At 31.4% G+C, this 15,488-nt stretch overlaps 1 protein-coding gene across 16 annotated transcripts in view; it reads right to left on the bottom strand.

Annotated features, from left to right (window-relative positions):
* LOC136034025 (uncharacterized) overlaps positions 1–15,488 on the bottom strand; it is a 200,837-nt gene that overhangs the window by 171,933 nt on the left and 13,416 nt on the right. For 2 of the 16 annotated variants that reach the window (XR_010619097.1, XR_010619095.1), the window contains exons 3-5: positions 13,763–13,937; positions 11,836–11,978; positions 6,988–7,142 (exon numbers count right to left, since the gene is read on the bottom strand). The exons of 3 other annotated variants lie outside the window; for them this stretch is intronic. Coding sequence is in view for 3 of the 13 variants with exons in the window: in XM_065715077.1 (XP_065571149.1) it covers positions 13,764–13,937 (174 nt within the window). In the remaining 10 variants the exon portion in view is untranslated. 11 more of the 16 variants (XR_010619102.1, XM_065715081.1, XR_010619099.1 and 8 more) reach the window with 9 other exon arrangements.

The raw sequence follows: 15,488 nt of genomic DNA, 5'->3' as shown, positions 1-15,488 counted from the left end.
CTGAAACCATCGAGTGTTCTTGATGGCTTGGAAAATGATTTTGATTTATTTATTGATAAGTGGTGTAAGAAAGAGAATAAAAATAAAGAGAGTTTTGAAAGTTGGAAGAATTTAATTATTAGTAGAGTAAGAAATAAAATATATTCTAACTTAAAAAATAGTAACACTAAATCATTATTTTATAATGCGAAGGTTAAACAAGCAATTGCTAATCTAAAGAACGAATTTGTAATTGTGCCAGTGGATAAAGCTAATAATAATTTTGCCATAATTTGTCAGAAGCTGTATTGTGATATTTTAAAAAGGGAGTTATGCACAACTAATGTTTATGAAAAGGTAAATATAGAGGATGAGAATTTAATTGAAAAGACTGAAGAAATACTTTTTAAAAATTTTAATATTAAAATAAATGACAATGATAAAAAGTTCCCTTTCCTATATTGGACTGTAAAATTTCATAAGAATCCCCCTAAACCACGGTTTATTGCTGGAGCAGCTAAATGTCCAACCCGCATTGCTGCTACTGACCTCTCTTTAATTTTAAAGGAAATTGTAAGTAAACTTAAAACCTATTGTTCTGGTATTAAAAAATTTTCGAATTTTAATCCATATTGGAGTGTTAATAATTCACTGCAGGTGATAGATTCTTTAACAATGGTTTCAGCTAAAAGAATTGAGTCTTTCGATTTTGCGACAATGTATACTAATTTATCACTCAATTTAGTGTTTGATAATTTAAAAACTGTTATAAAGAAATCTTTCCTCTTATCTAGTAAAAGGTTCTTGAAAATAGACAGTTATAATAAAAAAGCCATATGGACAAACTGCTTTAATACTACAGTTAACTTGAGATGTTACAGCTTGGATATGATTTTTGAGTTATTGGAATTTGTTTTATACAATACTTATATAAGATTTGGGGGTGATTTGTACAAGCAAATTATGGGAATTCCCATGGGGGGGAATGCCAGCCCATTTATAGCTGACTTGTTTTTAAGTCAACTAGAATATAAATATATGATGGATAAGAATAATCCAATTAATTTAAAACATGCTTTGTCAAATAATAAAAGATATTTAGATGATATTTTGGTCTTAAATTGTAAGGATTTCATTGATATTTCTAAAAATATATATCCATCAGAGCTTATTCTTGAGCCTAGTCATGGCGCTGGTCATGAAGATCATTTCTTAGATTTAAATATTAATATTTGTGATAATAATAAATTAAGTTTTAAAATGTATAATAAAACGGATGATTTTGATTTTGAAGTGATTAGTTTCCCATTCCCTGAAAGTAATATACACTCAAATATCACATATTCAGCGTTTTTCTCACAGTTACTTCGTTATGCAAGGATTTGTAGTAATTATATTGATTTTAAAAATAGATGTAAAATCTTAAGCCAAAAATTGATATCAAGAGGTTTTTCTGCAAATAAATTAACTTGGCAATTTAAAAAATTTAGTTTTCATTATAACGAACTTTTAAATAAATATCAAAAGAATTATCTAGAAATACTTAAAGAAATTTTTAACTAATTTCGGAGGTTCGAGAAATGTTGTCACAGCGCCATTTATTTTGAATTGTGTTTCTATTTGAGCGGAATTTTTAAAAAATTAGCCACATGGTAAAGATGAATTATATAATTGTTTAGTTCATTCAGGTTTTTTGCAATGTGTTAATATTTGTGATTTGGTAAAATTTATAATATTTAGTTTACCTATTGTTGCTAAAGGGAGGGATATATTAACAGGATAAGCTTGTTTTGGTTTTACTTGGTTGTTTTACATTTGCTGTTTTTTTTTTTCATAGGCATGTATTTTGGGGGTGATACCTGACGCGGGGATGCCATGGATATTCTGTGGTAGCCACAACACTGTGCTGGGTAGAGAATTTAGAGTGGCGAAACCCTATATAGGCCAGTGTATTCTCCTGATGAGCCCTTATGTTGGGTGTTGCCTCTGAATTATTTGTCTATATTATTTTTTCTATTGTTTGGTAAATGACGACTTATACTTATTGACGACATGACTGCCTGTCCATGGATTATTCTTTATGGTTGATTGTGTGTGGCTATGCTGTTTGACCTATGTGATTGTATGAATGAGTAGGGTTAAGGCCTCATTCAAGTGCTGGTCTATATTAATCACTAATTTAGGAAAACAGTCTTCCTTTTCTCCTTCTGTCTCTTTTTTTTTTTTTTTTTTTTTTTTTTTTTTTTTTTTTTTTGTGTTTGTGCTGTAGCATTGGTGATTTCTCTTTTCATGATATATATATATATATATATATATATATATATATATATATATATATATATATATATATATATATATATATATATATATATATATATATATATATATATATATATATATATATATATATATATATATATATATATATATATATATATATATATATATATATATATATATATATATATATATATATATATATATATATATATATATATATATATATATATATATATATATATATATATATATATATATATATATATATATATATATATATATATATCTATATATATATCTATATATATATATATATATATATATATATATATATATATATATATATATATATATATATATATATATATATATTCCAGGGACTTATTGGTCATGTATCAATCCTTTGACAAGGTGTTCCACCTGAGATTACAGGCGGCAAAGCTTATTAGACTTAGGTCAAATGTTTGCCTTTGCGTCCAAGTAAATTCAGCCCCCCTCCCATTTTGCATACAAAGTTCAGTGGATATTGTCCGTCACGCGTTAACCTAAAATCAATCTTATCTTTCATCCCTTAGTTCTATGACTATCTACCTGAGTTTTGCCCTAGGAATGATGTATGGACGAATGGATAATAGATACATCTATCAACAAGTAAAATGAAATCATTTATATACAACCCTAAAAGGGGCTTATTCCAGATTTAACTTTATATATATAAATAACTGGAAGTTTCGGTTTGGCTTTCATAGTGACAAAGTAAAAGTGAAGGGTAACAAAAATTGTCAGTTATTTGCATATTCAAATAAACTTAAAAGTGTGGTGTAGAGAAACCAAAAAATGACTTGCCCTAAAAAAGGCTCTCCAAAAATTACCAAGTCCAGGATGAGATGAAGATCATTAAACGAGGTAGGATATTCTAATTAAGGTATTAAAAAAAGTCATAAAAATGACTTGGATGATTTGAAGACCCTTCAGTTTTTTAACGAATACCCAATTGATGTATCATCACCAAAAAGCCTAACCAATTTAAGTAAATTGTTACTTTGTACGAAAACATTAACTTAGAAGAAATGGAACAACTATAGATTGAATGGAAAAATAAAGACGGAATTTCAAAATAGAGAAGCCTCTAAAGAAGAGAGGGGAGAATTTGACGCCCACTAATCTTAAATATTATACCCAAATGTTTCAATAACAGATGAAGTTACTGTAAGACCGGGTAAGTTTTTCTGACACCGAAAACTAGAAAGTGTGCTAACTGCAAATTTTTTGGCCACACGAAAGATGTGCGCTGTAATATCGCACAAACCTGAAGAAAATGTGCCAGCAGACCATTCGGCTGAAAATTGTACCTAAAATCAAATTAAATGCAGAAATTGTCATAGCACAGACCACATGAATGGGGATAAAAATTGTTCGAAGCATAAAGAAGTCTTTGAAATTGGCAAAATTTCAGTAAAGAACCAAGTTCCATGGAGAGCAGCAAAAGTGACATATGCAGAACTAGCAAGAACAGGACAAGAAAGACCAAAGACAGTTGAAAACAGTAATCGATCAGAAAATTTATTACCAGAGAGGGCTCACCCAGAAATAAATGCAACTACACAAATCCAGAAAGTATTAACACCTCTTATATGTACAATGAAAATTGTATCGAAACCGAACATAAATGAAAATTTTAAGATTGAAGAAATTAAAAGAGCTGCAGAAAAATTGTTTCCCGGAATAATAAGCTTTGAGGAAACAGGATCTGAAATAGAAGAATTTTTACTAACAACCTGGAATGAATCAAGGGACTAGTCAGGATAACCAAGATAGTAGCGTCACCAGAAACAGCAAAATGAAATTTTGGCAATTAAACTGCAACAGCTTCAATAAAACAAAATTAGTTGAATTCAAAAAGGTGTTAAGTGATGAAAACCCTACGATAGTGTGTTTACAGGAGACATGATGGTCCAACCTAACTATTACCAATTTAAAGGGATATGAGTTGGCCAGAATAGACGGAAAAAAACAGGAAGTCAAATGGTGCAGGACTAGCCATTTTGATAAATGAAGATTATTTCCAAATAACATATATTTTAGATTTAACTAGTGATATGATAAATTTAGAAGTCGTTCTAGTAAAGTGTGTTAGAATAGATGGCGCGGTTTATACGGTGGCAAACATTTATAATAATAATAGGCAAAATTTTATAAAAGATGATCCTGACCTCGTATACCAGAGCTGGAGGGAGCTAAGATCCTGTGTGGGAATTTTAATGGCCGTTCTTTTTGTGGGAATCCAATGGTAGTCAAAATAGGTCAAAACAGGATATTTACTTTTGGATTGAATTACATTGGAATAAACATGTTGAAAGTACTTTTGGATTTAATTGCTTTGAAATGACCATGTTGAAAATAAAGTAAAACTCGCCAGAAAATATTCAACAAAATTATTATGTGCCGCCAGAACCACTTGGGGTCTTAAACCATTTGCCCTAAGATAATTTTATATAGCTGCTATTGAATCCACCATTTTATATGCAATACATGTATGGTTGTCAGCGCTGATTAAAAAGAAAATTGTGAAAAAGTTAGTATCTGTCCAAAGAATTTCTATAGTTTTGATTTCAAAAAAAAAATTTCCGCTAAATTATTGGTCATCCCTAAATAATTTAAATAGCCATTAATCAAATGAACATACAGATTTTACAGACTCGGAAGCAAATTATGTATTCGTAAATTCCCTTTCTTCTCCTAATACTATAAATTTAATTCGAAAAACTTAACGCATAAGCCTATATATGAAATGGTATGAAATACTCAGCCAAGCTGTAAGCCCTGGACTCTCTAGTTTGTCTCTGATCATAATGACCTTCTTCAAGTTTCAAAAATTTCTCGTAATTATAAACTGACACAATTGTTACCGGTCATTGTAAATTAAATTCATTTTTATGTAGAATTAATAAAAGTATTTGTTACACTTGTGAAGAGACTTTATATCATTATCTTTTTGAGTGTAAGCTTTTAAAATAAAATTTAGATTACAAGTTTTCTTACTCTGATATTTTTAATATTAATGTTATTTGATTTATTAAATAGACTCAATATGCCGTTCTAACATACTTGAATCAAACAAAGAGACTGGAAATTGCGTAATTTTTGTTTTCCCCTTTGTGCTATTTCGTAGATTGTATTTTGTAGCTGTATTTGTGATATAATCTATGTGTTGTATTATGTAGATTAGATAGCTAAACCCTCTGTAGGAGTTTATTCACTAAATAAAATAATTCATTCATTCATACCATAAAAGGATAAGACCTTCGCTGAAGCTCAGTTCTTCTCTTATAACTGTGTCTACAGCATCTCTCATTCTACAAAGCATTACATTACTAGAAATTTTCTAATAAGAGACCAGGCTAACGCCTCGATAATTACCACACTCACTCTGATTAACTTTCTTATACAGTTTTTTAATTAAGATTTCCCTGAAATCTCTAGGTACTCCCCTTTTTTCGTAGCCCGGATTCATAATCTTCAGTGAGTTATTTTTAATCTCAGAACCATACTTAAGAAATGCATCTTATATAGTTTAATCATGTACCGTTTGAAGCAATTTTCCCCTTTCTTCGTGTGATTTTCCCATTTAAAATTGAATTAAGAATTGGGAAGCTAATCAAAGCCAGTATCTGTCTTTTTGATATCCCATTCCCCCTTATTAGAATATTGGTTTTGAAGGTGTTCATCCAACCTCGTTTATTTTCCAAACTATACGAAGAATCCCCTGCTGAATATTTACAGAAGGAAAAAATCCTTCCTCCTCTTACAGACCTAGGACACCGGGAACCGGGAACGTGAGAGGATCTTTACATTGAGGAATTTATCATGAGAGAAGAGAATTTCCATGAAGGGGGCGCTGGATTTTCCAGCATTATTTAAAAAAAAAAACAATCAGAAATTCAATTAAAAAAGATTTTTTCAACTGAAAGTAAGGAACAACATTAAAACTTGAAACAACTAACCTAACTGATCGACAATCTATAAATGAGCATATACATTATCAAATTTTTAAATTGTTACTAATGTAACAAACTTCTTTTATGTCCCCTTTAATTCCCCTTCTTAAAATTCTCCTTTAAATTTCTATCAGCAAACCGACATTTCTTTTATTAAATATATAATTTTCCTGACTGAAAGACAGAGCGAATTCACATAAGCGATTACTCTAGTAATTGCAAATTCCCAGGAACTGTTATACTAGTTGGTTTACATTTTAGTTTTAATGGGTGGCTTTTGAGATTTCTATTCGTTAGAGACAGAGAATTTGAAATCAAATAGCGTCAGATAACTCAAGGATAAATGGCAAATTCGCCCTTTACCGATATTAAGATTTATCTCAAGAATAGTTTGTGCAAATTTGCCCTCAATCTCCAAGTAAGAAAGATTTACTAAGTAAAAAATTCTAAGTAAGAAATATTTGTGTAAACATTACAGCCTCATCCAAATTCCTAGTATAAATAAAAAAAAAACTCTTTAGTGGGAGAATAGCAAAGAATGATACTAACTACTGCACATAATATAGTAAAATAGAAATCGGTAAATGCCAGTCAACCACATTTAATTCAGTTTAAGCCATCAATCAAGTTTCAAAAAACCTCATTTCCCCGTTTATATCCCAGAGACCCAATATTCCTCAGCCATTATCCAAGAAACAATACAAATTTTTTTCCAGATTAATTTCTATACCTTGAATCCTGCTTCGTCAATAGCCATTGGTATCAAATTATGTGTCGGTGAGTCTCTTCTTCTCTCCTAAAGAAAATCCAACTGCCAGGTTTTATAGAAATTGTTCTTCTTTTTTTGAATTTGTGCTTCTGTAAATTACGAAGAGAATTCTGAGCCTGAAAAAGCACATAATTTATGTGAAGTAAACAGACATATTTTACTACCGTACTTGCCTCATAACACCGTGCTATGGTACGGCAATCAGATAATCAGTATTTTTTTTTAAGAACATGAAACACTATTCCGAAATGGTGAGTAGGAGACAAGGGCTGACACGTACGTAGGGGGTGCCCCCCCCCCCCGAAATCCCATGATTAGTTTTTATTTTCATATAATTTTCTGATAGCCATATCACATAACTTCACATAGCCATATCATCTCCAAATCCCGCGGCATGATATACAGGAATAAAAATCAAACAAATCCACAAACTAAAAAATTAGGGTGACTGATTTGAGATCTCATATAGACATCTAGAGTGGTAAAACATTAAGGAGAAGATGGCAAAGATCATGACATATATGAGGGGGGGAGGTATATTTGCGGTTAATACGATTATTATATCTGGAAAGAGCCTAAAAGAGGCATTCAGTAGGGTCCAATTTATTCCTATGCAAGTAAAAATTTATCTCCAAATATACATAAAAAATTATTTTTCAAAATCTAGAAGGGGTTGGGAGTTTTTTTCAATTTCTTTACGTGAGAATCAAAACAATATAACTTTCCAAATATAAAAGGGAAGTATTATATTCCGAAACAAATATGACTTTAATAGTTCTTAAGGTCATTGTTTATAATTATCCTATCTGGAAGCAAAATTCATCGTACATTTGCATAAATATCTGTTAATGATCAATATAAAATATGTCGTTCACGAAGATAGTCAACTGCTAGAAAAAGAAATATAACGTACTGTATAAATTGTATTAAAACTTTGGCTACTTCTCAAGCGAAAAGATCTGTTAAGAAAACACAGAAAAAAAGTGACTAAAAAAAATGATTACTGATGCGTCTAAAACTTAAATTAAAACGTTAAAACTTAAACATTAAAACTTAACACGAACAGAAATTATTACAATTATGAAGGAGTTGGTCCCCTCCTCAATGCCTCGCTCTTTACGCTAAAGTATTTTTAGTAATTTCAAAAGAGCTATTTATTCTAATTAAACGGCCTTTGTGAATCAGGGGTCATTCTTAAAGAATTGGAACAAAATTCTAAATTTAGTGTGAAGAGCGAGATATTGACGAGGGGATGAACCTTCTCATATACGTAATGAAAATATACAAATAGATAAGTTCGTTGGGTAAGTTAATTAGTAATACGTATATTTATTACTAATAAAAACGTACGTAATAAAATTAAGAATTCCAGTGGCCTTTTTAAGTAACAAAAAACTGGAGGGCAACTTGACCCCCTCCCCCGCCCATTTTTCTCAAAATCGTCCGATTAAAACTTTGAGAAAGCCAATTAACCAAAAAAGGTTAGATTAATATGCAAATTTCGTTTTAATTATTCAAGTACGGCGAGACAAAATCTATCCCTGTCTTAATTCAAAAACGTTCAGAAATTAAATAAAAAACTTTTTTTTAAACTGAAAGTAAGGAGTGAAATTAAAACTTAAAACGAACAGAAACTATGCTGTATATGAAAGGGGTTGTCCCCTCTTCAATGCCCCGCTCTTTACGCTGAAGTGTGACTCTTTCTCACAACTCTACTTTTAAAACAATAAAAATATTTAGCGTAAAGAGCGGGGTGTTAGTGTAAAGAGCCTTTTCATATACGGAATAATTTCTGTTCGTTTTAAGTTTTAATGTCGCTTCTTATTTTCAGTAAAATAAAACTTGTTTTTCTTACTTAATTCTTGTAAACAGCACTGATAAATTCAATGTATTTGTCTGGTTACCATACAAGAACAAGACCTACGCTAAAGCTCTTCTAACAACAGAATCGAAAGTTTGTTCATTATCTATAAAACTAAAGACTAAAGGTGTTTGATGACTCAGGCACTTCTCAATTATTAACCTTAAAGGGAAAATTTGGCCTAGAGATCCTCAGCACTTTCTAAGACCACGCTTCTTTTCCTTTCATAAACTTGTCTAATGCATGTCTCAGTTTAAAGATCATCATATTACTAAGTAACTTGCTGCCTACAAAGACCAGACTAATGCCTAGATAAATATCATAGTCACCCACTTATCACCTTTCTTATACAGTGGTTTAATTAAGCTTTGTTTTCTGAAATTGCTAGGTACTTCTTCTTTTCCGTAAATCATATCCACAATCTTGAGTGAGTTATTTCTAACCTCAGGGCCACCATGTTTATAAAACTCATCTTGTATTGTCTAATCATGTACCGGCTGACACATTTTCCCCTTTCTTCCAGTGATTTTCGCATTAAAAATTGAAAGAAGAATTGGGAAGCTAAGAAAAGCAAATGCCTGTCCTTTAGATATCCCATTTCCCCTTATTAGAATACTTGTTTTGAAGGTGTTCATCCGATCTCGTTTATTCTCCTGTCTATACAAAGAAGTTTTTGTTGATTGGCAGAGAGAAAAAATCCTTCCTCCTCTTATAGACCTGGAACCATTCGGGAATCTCAGTTCCACACCTACCTTAATACTATTGCTTATCTTGTCAACTTAAGTGGTAAAATTCCTCAAAATGCCTGACTTAAATTAATTTCCAAAAATGGCATTTGACTTGGTTAATTACAATGTATTAGTTGTTACTGAATTCAATGTTGACATTTTCCTAGTGAAATTGGTTGCTTCTTTTATATCATATAAATAAAAAGTAGTCAAATACCACATTCGTTGTTTCACCCTCTCTGCAACGTACTCTCCAAGTTCGACTCCACAGTCTCGCTAAGGAGTTTTCCCATGAATTGAAATTTATTGATGAGCTTAAGGCTAATCATCTTAATTTGTGTCCAATGGTATTTTTCCTATGATAGAAAATCATGAATAACTTCTGCGATTTAAGCGATTTTGAGCTGATTTGTTTTTTGATGACTCTCGAGTTAAAAAGGAAAAAACTGTTGGTTTCACTTTTTCTGTATATGCTTTACATACTTTGGAAAAAAATAAATCAAGTAATTTTAGTTTTTTTTTTTGTTTTTTTTTTTTTAGTTTATTCTGCCATTATTGAAAAAAAAAATCTTCGTTGACGCATTGTTATATTTTTATTTTTACTGGTGCAAAAAATTATTTTTAATTTTCAACATTTTTCGTGCTAGAAGGTATGAAGTTGGTTCTAGAGGGTAGAATTTTGGATTATGTGTAGATTTTATAATCTACAACCATTACAGCAAATTTCTGATGTCTATCAAAAATAGTTTGAAAGCAAAATCAGAAAAATACAATTTCAAAATGTGCTTGCTTTTTACTTTATTTTACCTCTATTTCCTCCTTAATAGCGTTGTTCATCAGCCAATAGAAAAAAAAAAGGTTGTTACTTTTTCCGCAAGGCATTGTATTTCCGATTGGAACTGTCAACTTGTTGATAAGACATTTGAGCTATGAGCAAGAAAACTATCAACAAAAGGTGGCTGAATTTAAAAGGAAATTCGGAGGAAATTTTTTTAGGGTGGTATATAAGGAAGGAATGGATTGAAATTATAGTAAATGATAAGTTATATGGGGCTTACAGAGTTGGGAGAGTTTTCGAGTGCATAAGGATCATTTTCTGTAATCTGGTTGCTTATTAATAAAGAATAGAACACATTTATTCATTACTAGCACTCCTTTGTCCATCCCCATCTTGAGTACCCCTCTCCGGTTTGGCACCCGCAAATTTTGAAAACAAATTAATTTTATTCAAAGATTAGCCTCTTCACCTCAAGATATGCTGCTTGACTTCAAAATACGAAAAAAAATATCCCTAGTGTTCGGGAAAAATTATCAAAAAAGATCCTATTTTTCATGCTTGTACTGACCTCTTTTCAAGTTCACAGTCTTTTTTTTTATATTATCACCCATATAATATGGCCCAAAATCTATATAGGTGTTTTCAAATTTTTAATTGATTGTTTTTATAAAATGACGGTGCATTCCTTTGCCAGTTTTATACATGGAATTGTTTATAAGCCTTTTATATGTTGTTCTGCTTTTGTTTTTATTTCAGAATAGAAATTTATAAGCAAATATACATTAATCGGCTCTAACTGATCGACTATCTGTAAATGAGTAGACACGCAATCAAATTTTTTAATTATTACTAATGTAACAAACTTAGTTTAGGTCCCCTTCTTAAAACTCCCCTTTAAATTTCTATCATCAAAACGATATATGTTTTACTAAATATATAATTTTCCTGACTGAAAGACAAAAAGCGAATTCTCATAAACGATTACACTAGTAATTGCAAAGTCTTGATATTAAATAGCGTCAGTTAACTCAAGGATAAAGGGCAAATTTGCCCTTTACTGATATTAGGATTTAACTCAAGAATAGTTTCTGCAAATTTCCCCAGTCTCTAAGTAAGAAAAATTTTCTAAGTAAAAAATTCTGAGTAAGAAATATTAATTAAACACCCGTCAAACCAAAATTGGTAGCCTCTCTCTAGTCCCTAGTATAAATTCAAAAGAAAAAATTCTTTACAAAGAGAATAGCAAAGAACGATGCTAACTACTGCACATAATATGATAAAATAGAAATAGGCAATTGCCAGTCAACCACATTTAGTTCAGTTCAAGGCTTCAATCAAGTTTCAAAAACCCCATCCTCCTGTTTATATCCCTGACACCGAATATTCCTCAGCCGTTATCCAAGAAATAATACACATTTGTTTTCCAGATTAATGTCTACTACCTTGTATCCTACTTCCTCAATAGCCATTGGTATCAAATTGGGTGTCTTTGAGTTTCCTCTTCTCTCCTAAATAACATCCAACTGCCAGGTTTTATAGACATTTGAAATTGCGCTTCTTTTATATTACGGTGAGAATTCTGCGCCTGGAAAAGCACAGAATTTACGTGAAGTGAACAGACACATTTTTAATTACCACACTCACTTTAATTACCACACTCACTCTGATTAACTTTCTTATAAAGTTTTTTTAATTCTTATAGATTTTTTTTTAACTAAGATTTCCCTGAAACCTCTAGGTACTTCCCTTTTTTCGTAGCCCGTATTCATAATCTTCAGTGAGTTATTTTTAACCTCAGAACCATACTTAAGAAATGCATCTTGTATAGTTTAATCATGTACCGGTTGAAGCAATTTTCCCCTTTCTTCGTGTGATTTTCCCATTTAAAATTGAATTAAGAATTGGGAAGCTAATCGAAGCCAGTGTCTGTCCTTTTGATATCCCATTCCCCCTATTAGAATATTGGTTTTGAAGGTGTTCATCCAACCTCATTTATTTTCCAAACTATACGAAGAATCCCCTGCTGAATATTTACAGAAGGAAAAAATCCATCCTCCTCTTACAGACCTAGGACACCGGGAACCTCAGTCCTACATCTACCTCCTATTATTTAGCTTATCTTGTCAACTTTACAAGTAAAGGATAGAACATAATTATTCACTAGGTATCCTCATTTATTCGTCCACATATTGAATATGCTTCTCCGGTTTGGAACCCAAAAATTTCGAAGAAAATCCAAAAAAATTAACTTTCTTCAAAGGATAGCCTCTTGACTTGAATATACAAAAAATTGTCCCTAATATCCAGGGAAAAATTGAAAAAAAATTATTCTCTTTTTTTCGCTTGTACTGACCCTTTTCAAGTTCACAATCTTTTTTTTCCTATTATGGCCCATATAATATGGCCAAAAATTTATATACGTGTTTTTAAATATTTTTATTGTTTTCATAAAATGACAGTGCATTCCTTTGCCAGTTTTATATATGGAAGTGTTTATAAGCCTTTTTTATGTTATTCTGCTTTTGTTTTTACTTCAGAATAGAAATTCGGCCAAGCTAGACTTCTGTTATCTTAAAATAAATTTTGCATTTGCATTTGCTTAAATCTTCTTTTTAGTACAAGGAAAAATGTTTAATATTAGAAAATTTGAGCCTTAAGCAAAGTTACATTATTCAGCTCTAACTGATGGACTATATGTAAATGAGGATATATGTTAACAAATATTAAAATTGTTACTAAAGTAAAAAACCTAGTTTCTGTCTTCTATAAATTTCTATCAGGAAAACGAAATTTCTTCTGCTAAATGTATAATTTTCCTGACTTAAAGACAAAAAGCGAATTCACACGAACTGCTATACCAATTGTCTAATAATTTAGTTTTATTGGGCGGCATTTGAGATTTCTATCCATTAGAGAGGGATCTTAAAATCAAATAGCCTCAATTAAATCAAAGATAAGCGACAAATTCGCCTTTTACCTATAGTTAGGAATTAACTCAAGGATAAATAATGCAAATTTACCCTCCGTTTCTCAGTCAGAAAAATAATATATTTGTTGAACACCCATCACAAGATAATTTGTAGCCTCTCCCTAATCCCTAGTATTAATCCAAAAGAGAAAACTCTTTAAGAGAAAAAATAGCAATGAACGATATTACTACTGCACATAATGTGGTAAAATAAAAATAAATAATTATTAGTCAACCGCAAATAATTCAATTTCAGATTTCAATCAAGTTTCAAAAATAGCTCATCCAAGAAACCCAATATCATATCCAATAAACCCAATATTATATCCAAGAAACCCAATATTCCACAATCGTTATCTAAGAAATAATACAAATTTGTTTTCCCGGTCAATATCTACTACCTTATATCCTACTCCGCCATAAGCCATTGGTATCACATTGGGTATCGCTGAGTCTCTTCTTTTCTCCTAAACAACATCCAGTGGCCATTTCCAATTTCAAATATGTTTCTTTAGACTTTGCTCCTCTTTCTTTGACGTTGTGGTTTTTTTCGTAATACGTGGGGGGTTTTCGCGCCTGAAAAAGCCCATAATTTATGGTAAGTAAACAGTCACATTTTACTACCGTGCTTACAGTGCTTTGATACAGCGATCAGCGAATTAGTTTTTTTTTTTTTTAAATAGATGAAAGACAATTCCGAAAAGGTAAGCAGGTGACATGGGCATTCAATCCCAAAATCTTACTTTTTTTAATAAGTGTTTCACGACTTCACAAAAGGCTCGAAACAAAACTTGAAAAATACACCAAAAAGAAAAATCGTACAAAATTGAAGTACTAAAAACAAAACGAAAATTAAAATGGGCCTCATTTACAGGGTATCCAGTTGCTTTAAAGTAAAGAAAGTAAGCAAGAAGACATGTTGGCCACAAACCTAAGCCGTTACAAGATATTTAAGGCCTAATTCAGTGTTGTATAAAGATACTATTGAGAGGATTATCCAGGGCATACAAATAAATATTAGCCTAAATAGTGGTCAAATAAAGATTCCTAGAAAATGTTCCGCCGTCTTTACTAATAATTCTACCATGGTAAGTGACGCTGCTTTATTGACTTAAGTTTTCTTAAAATTAATTTTTCAAACGCATTCTAGCCCCTTGAACTCGCAAAATCTCTAAAAGTTCATTCATTTTACCAACATTTTCATCTAAGATGCTTAAATCATCAAGTCTAGGGGACTTTTATTTCCGTACTCTCATATTACCTTTGCTGTGCTTCTTAGGACAAAGTCCACCAGAATCATCCGTACTAATGGTGATAGAACGCAACTTCGTTGAACTACTGATTTAATATGAAACCAGCTTCAAACCTCATATTCTACCTTAACCGCAGCAGCGTTATCAAACAGTTCCTGGTAACAGACTGTGGTAAGGAGGGACCCGGCTGAATAGCGACCGAAACTGTAAAAAACGGCATTTTGATGTCAATAGATACAACAACTGAATCGGACTTTTATGCTGATTAGAAATATACAAGTTTCATCAAGTTAAATCCTACCCATCAAAAGTTACGAGTCTGAGAAAATTTGCCTTATTTTCAAAAAAAAGGTAAAGACGCCCGAAAAGTCATAGAATCTTAATGGAAAGCACAAAATGAGATTCAGCATATCAGTGAACCCTACTGTAGAGGTTTCAAGCTCCTATCTGCAAATATGTTGAATTTTGTATTTTTTGCAAGAAAATTCACAGTGTTTATTTGTATTTTTTTCTATTTTTTTCCCAGGGGTGATCCTGTCGACTCAATGGTCAAAGAATGTTGCAAAAGAGCTCATTTTAACAGAGTTTAAAAGTTCTAGTGTCCTTTTTAAGTGACCACAAAGATAAGGGACAACTAGACCCCTCCCAAGCTCATTTCATCGGGGGAGGGGGTTACGTGAGAGGATCTTTACATTGAGGAATTTATCATGAGAGAAGAGAATTTCCATGAAGGGGGCGCTGGATTTTCCAGCATTATTTAAAAAAAAAAAAAATCAGAAATTCAATTAAAAAAGATTTTTTCAACTGAAAGTAAGGAACAACATTAAAACTTGAAACAACTAACCTAACTGATCGACAATCTATAAATGAGCAT

This window comes from Artemia franciscana, chromosome 12 (genome assembly GCF_032884065.1).
Source record: "Artemia franciscana chromosome 12, ASM3288406v1, whole genome shotgun sequence".
In the NCBI taxonomy this organism is placed as follows: Eukaryota; Metazoa; Arthropoda; class Branchiopoda; order Anostraca; family Artemiidae; genus Artemia; species Artemia franciscana.
The sequence above is the reverse complement of the archived record's forward strand: the minus strand, read 5'-3'. Positions and strand labels throughout refer to the sequence as shown.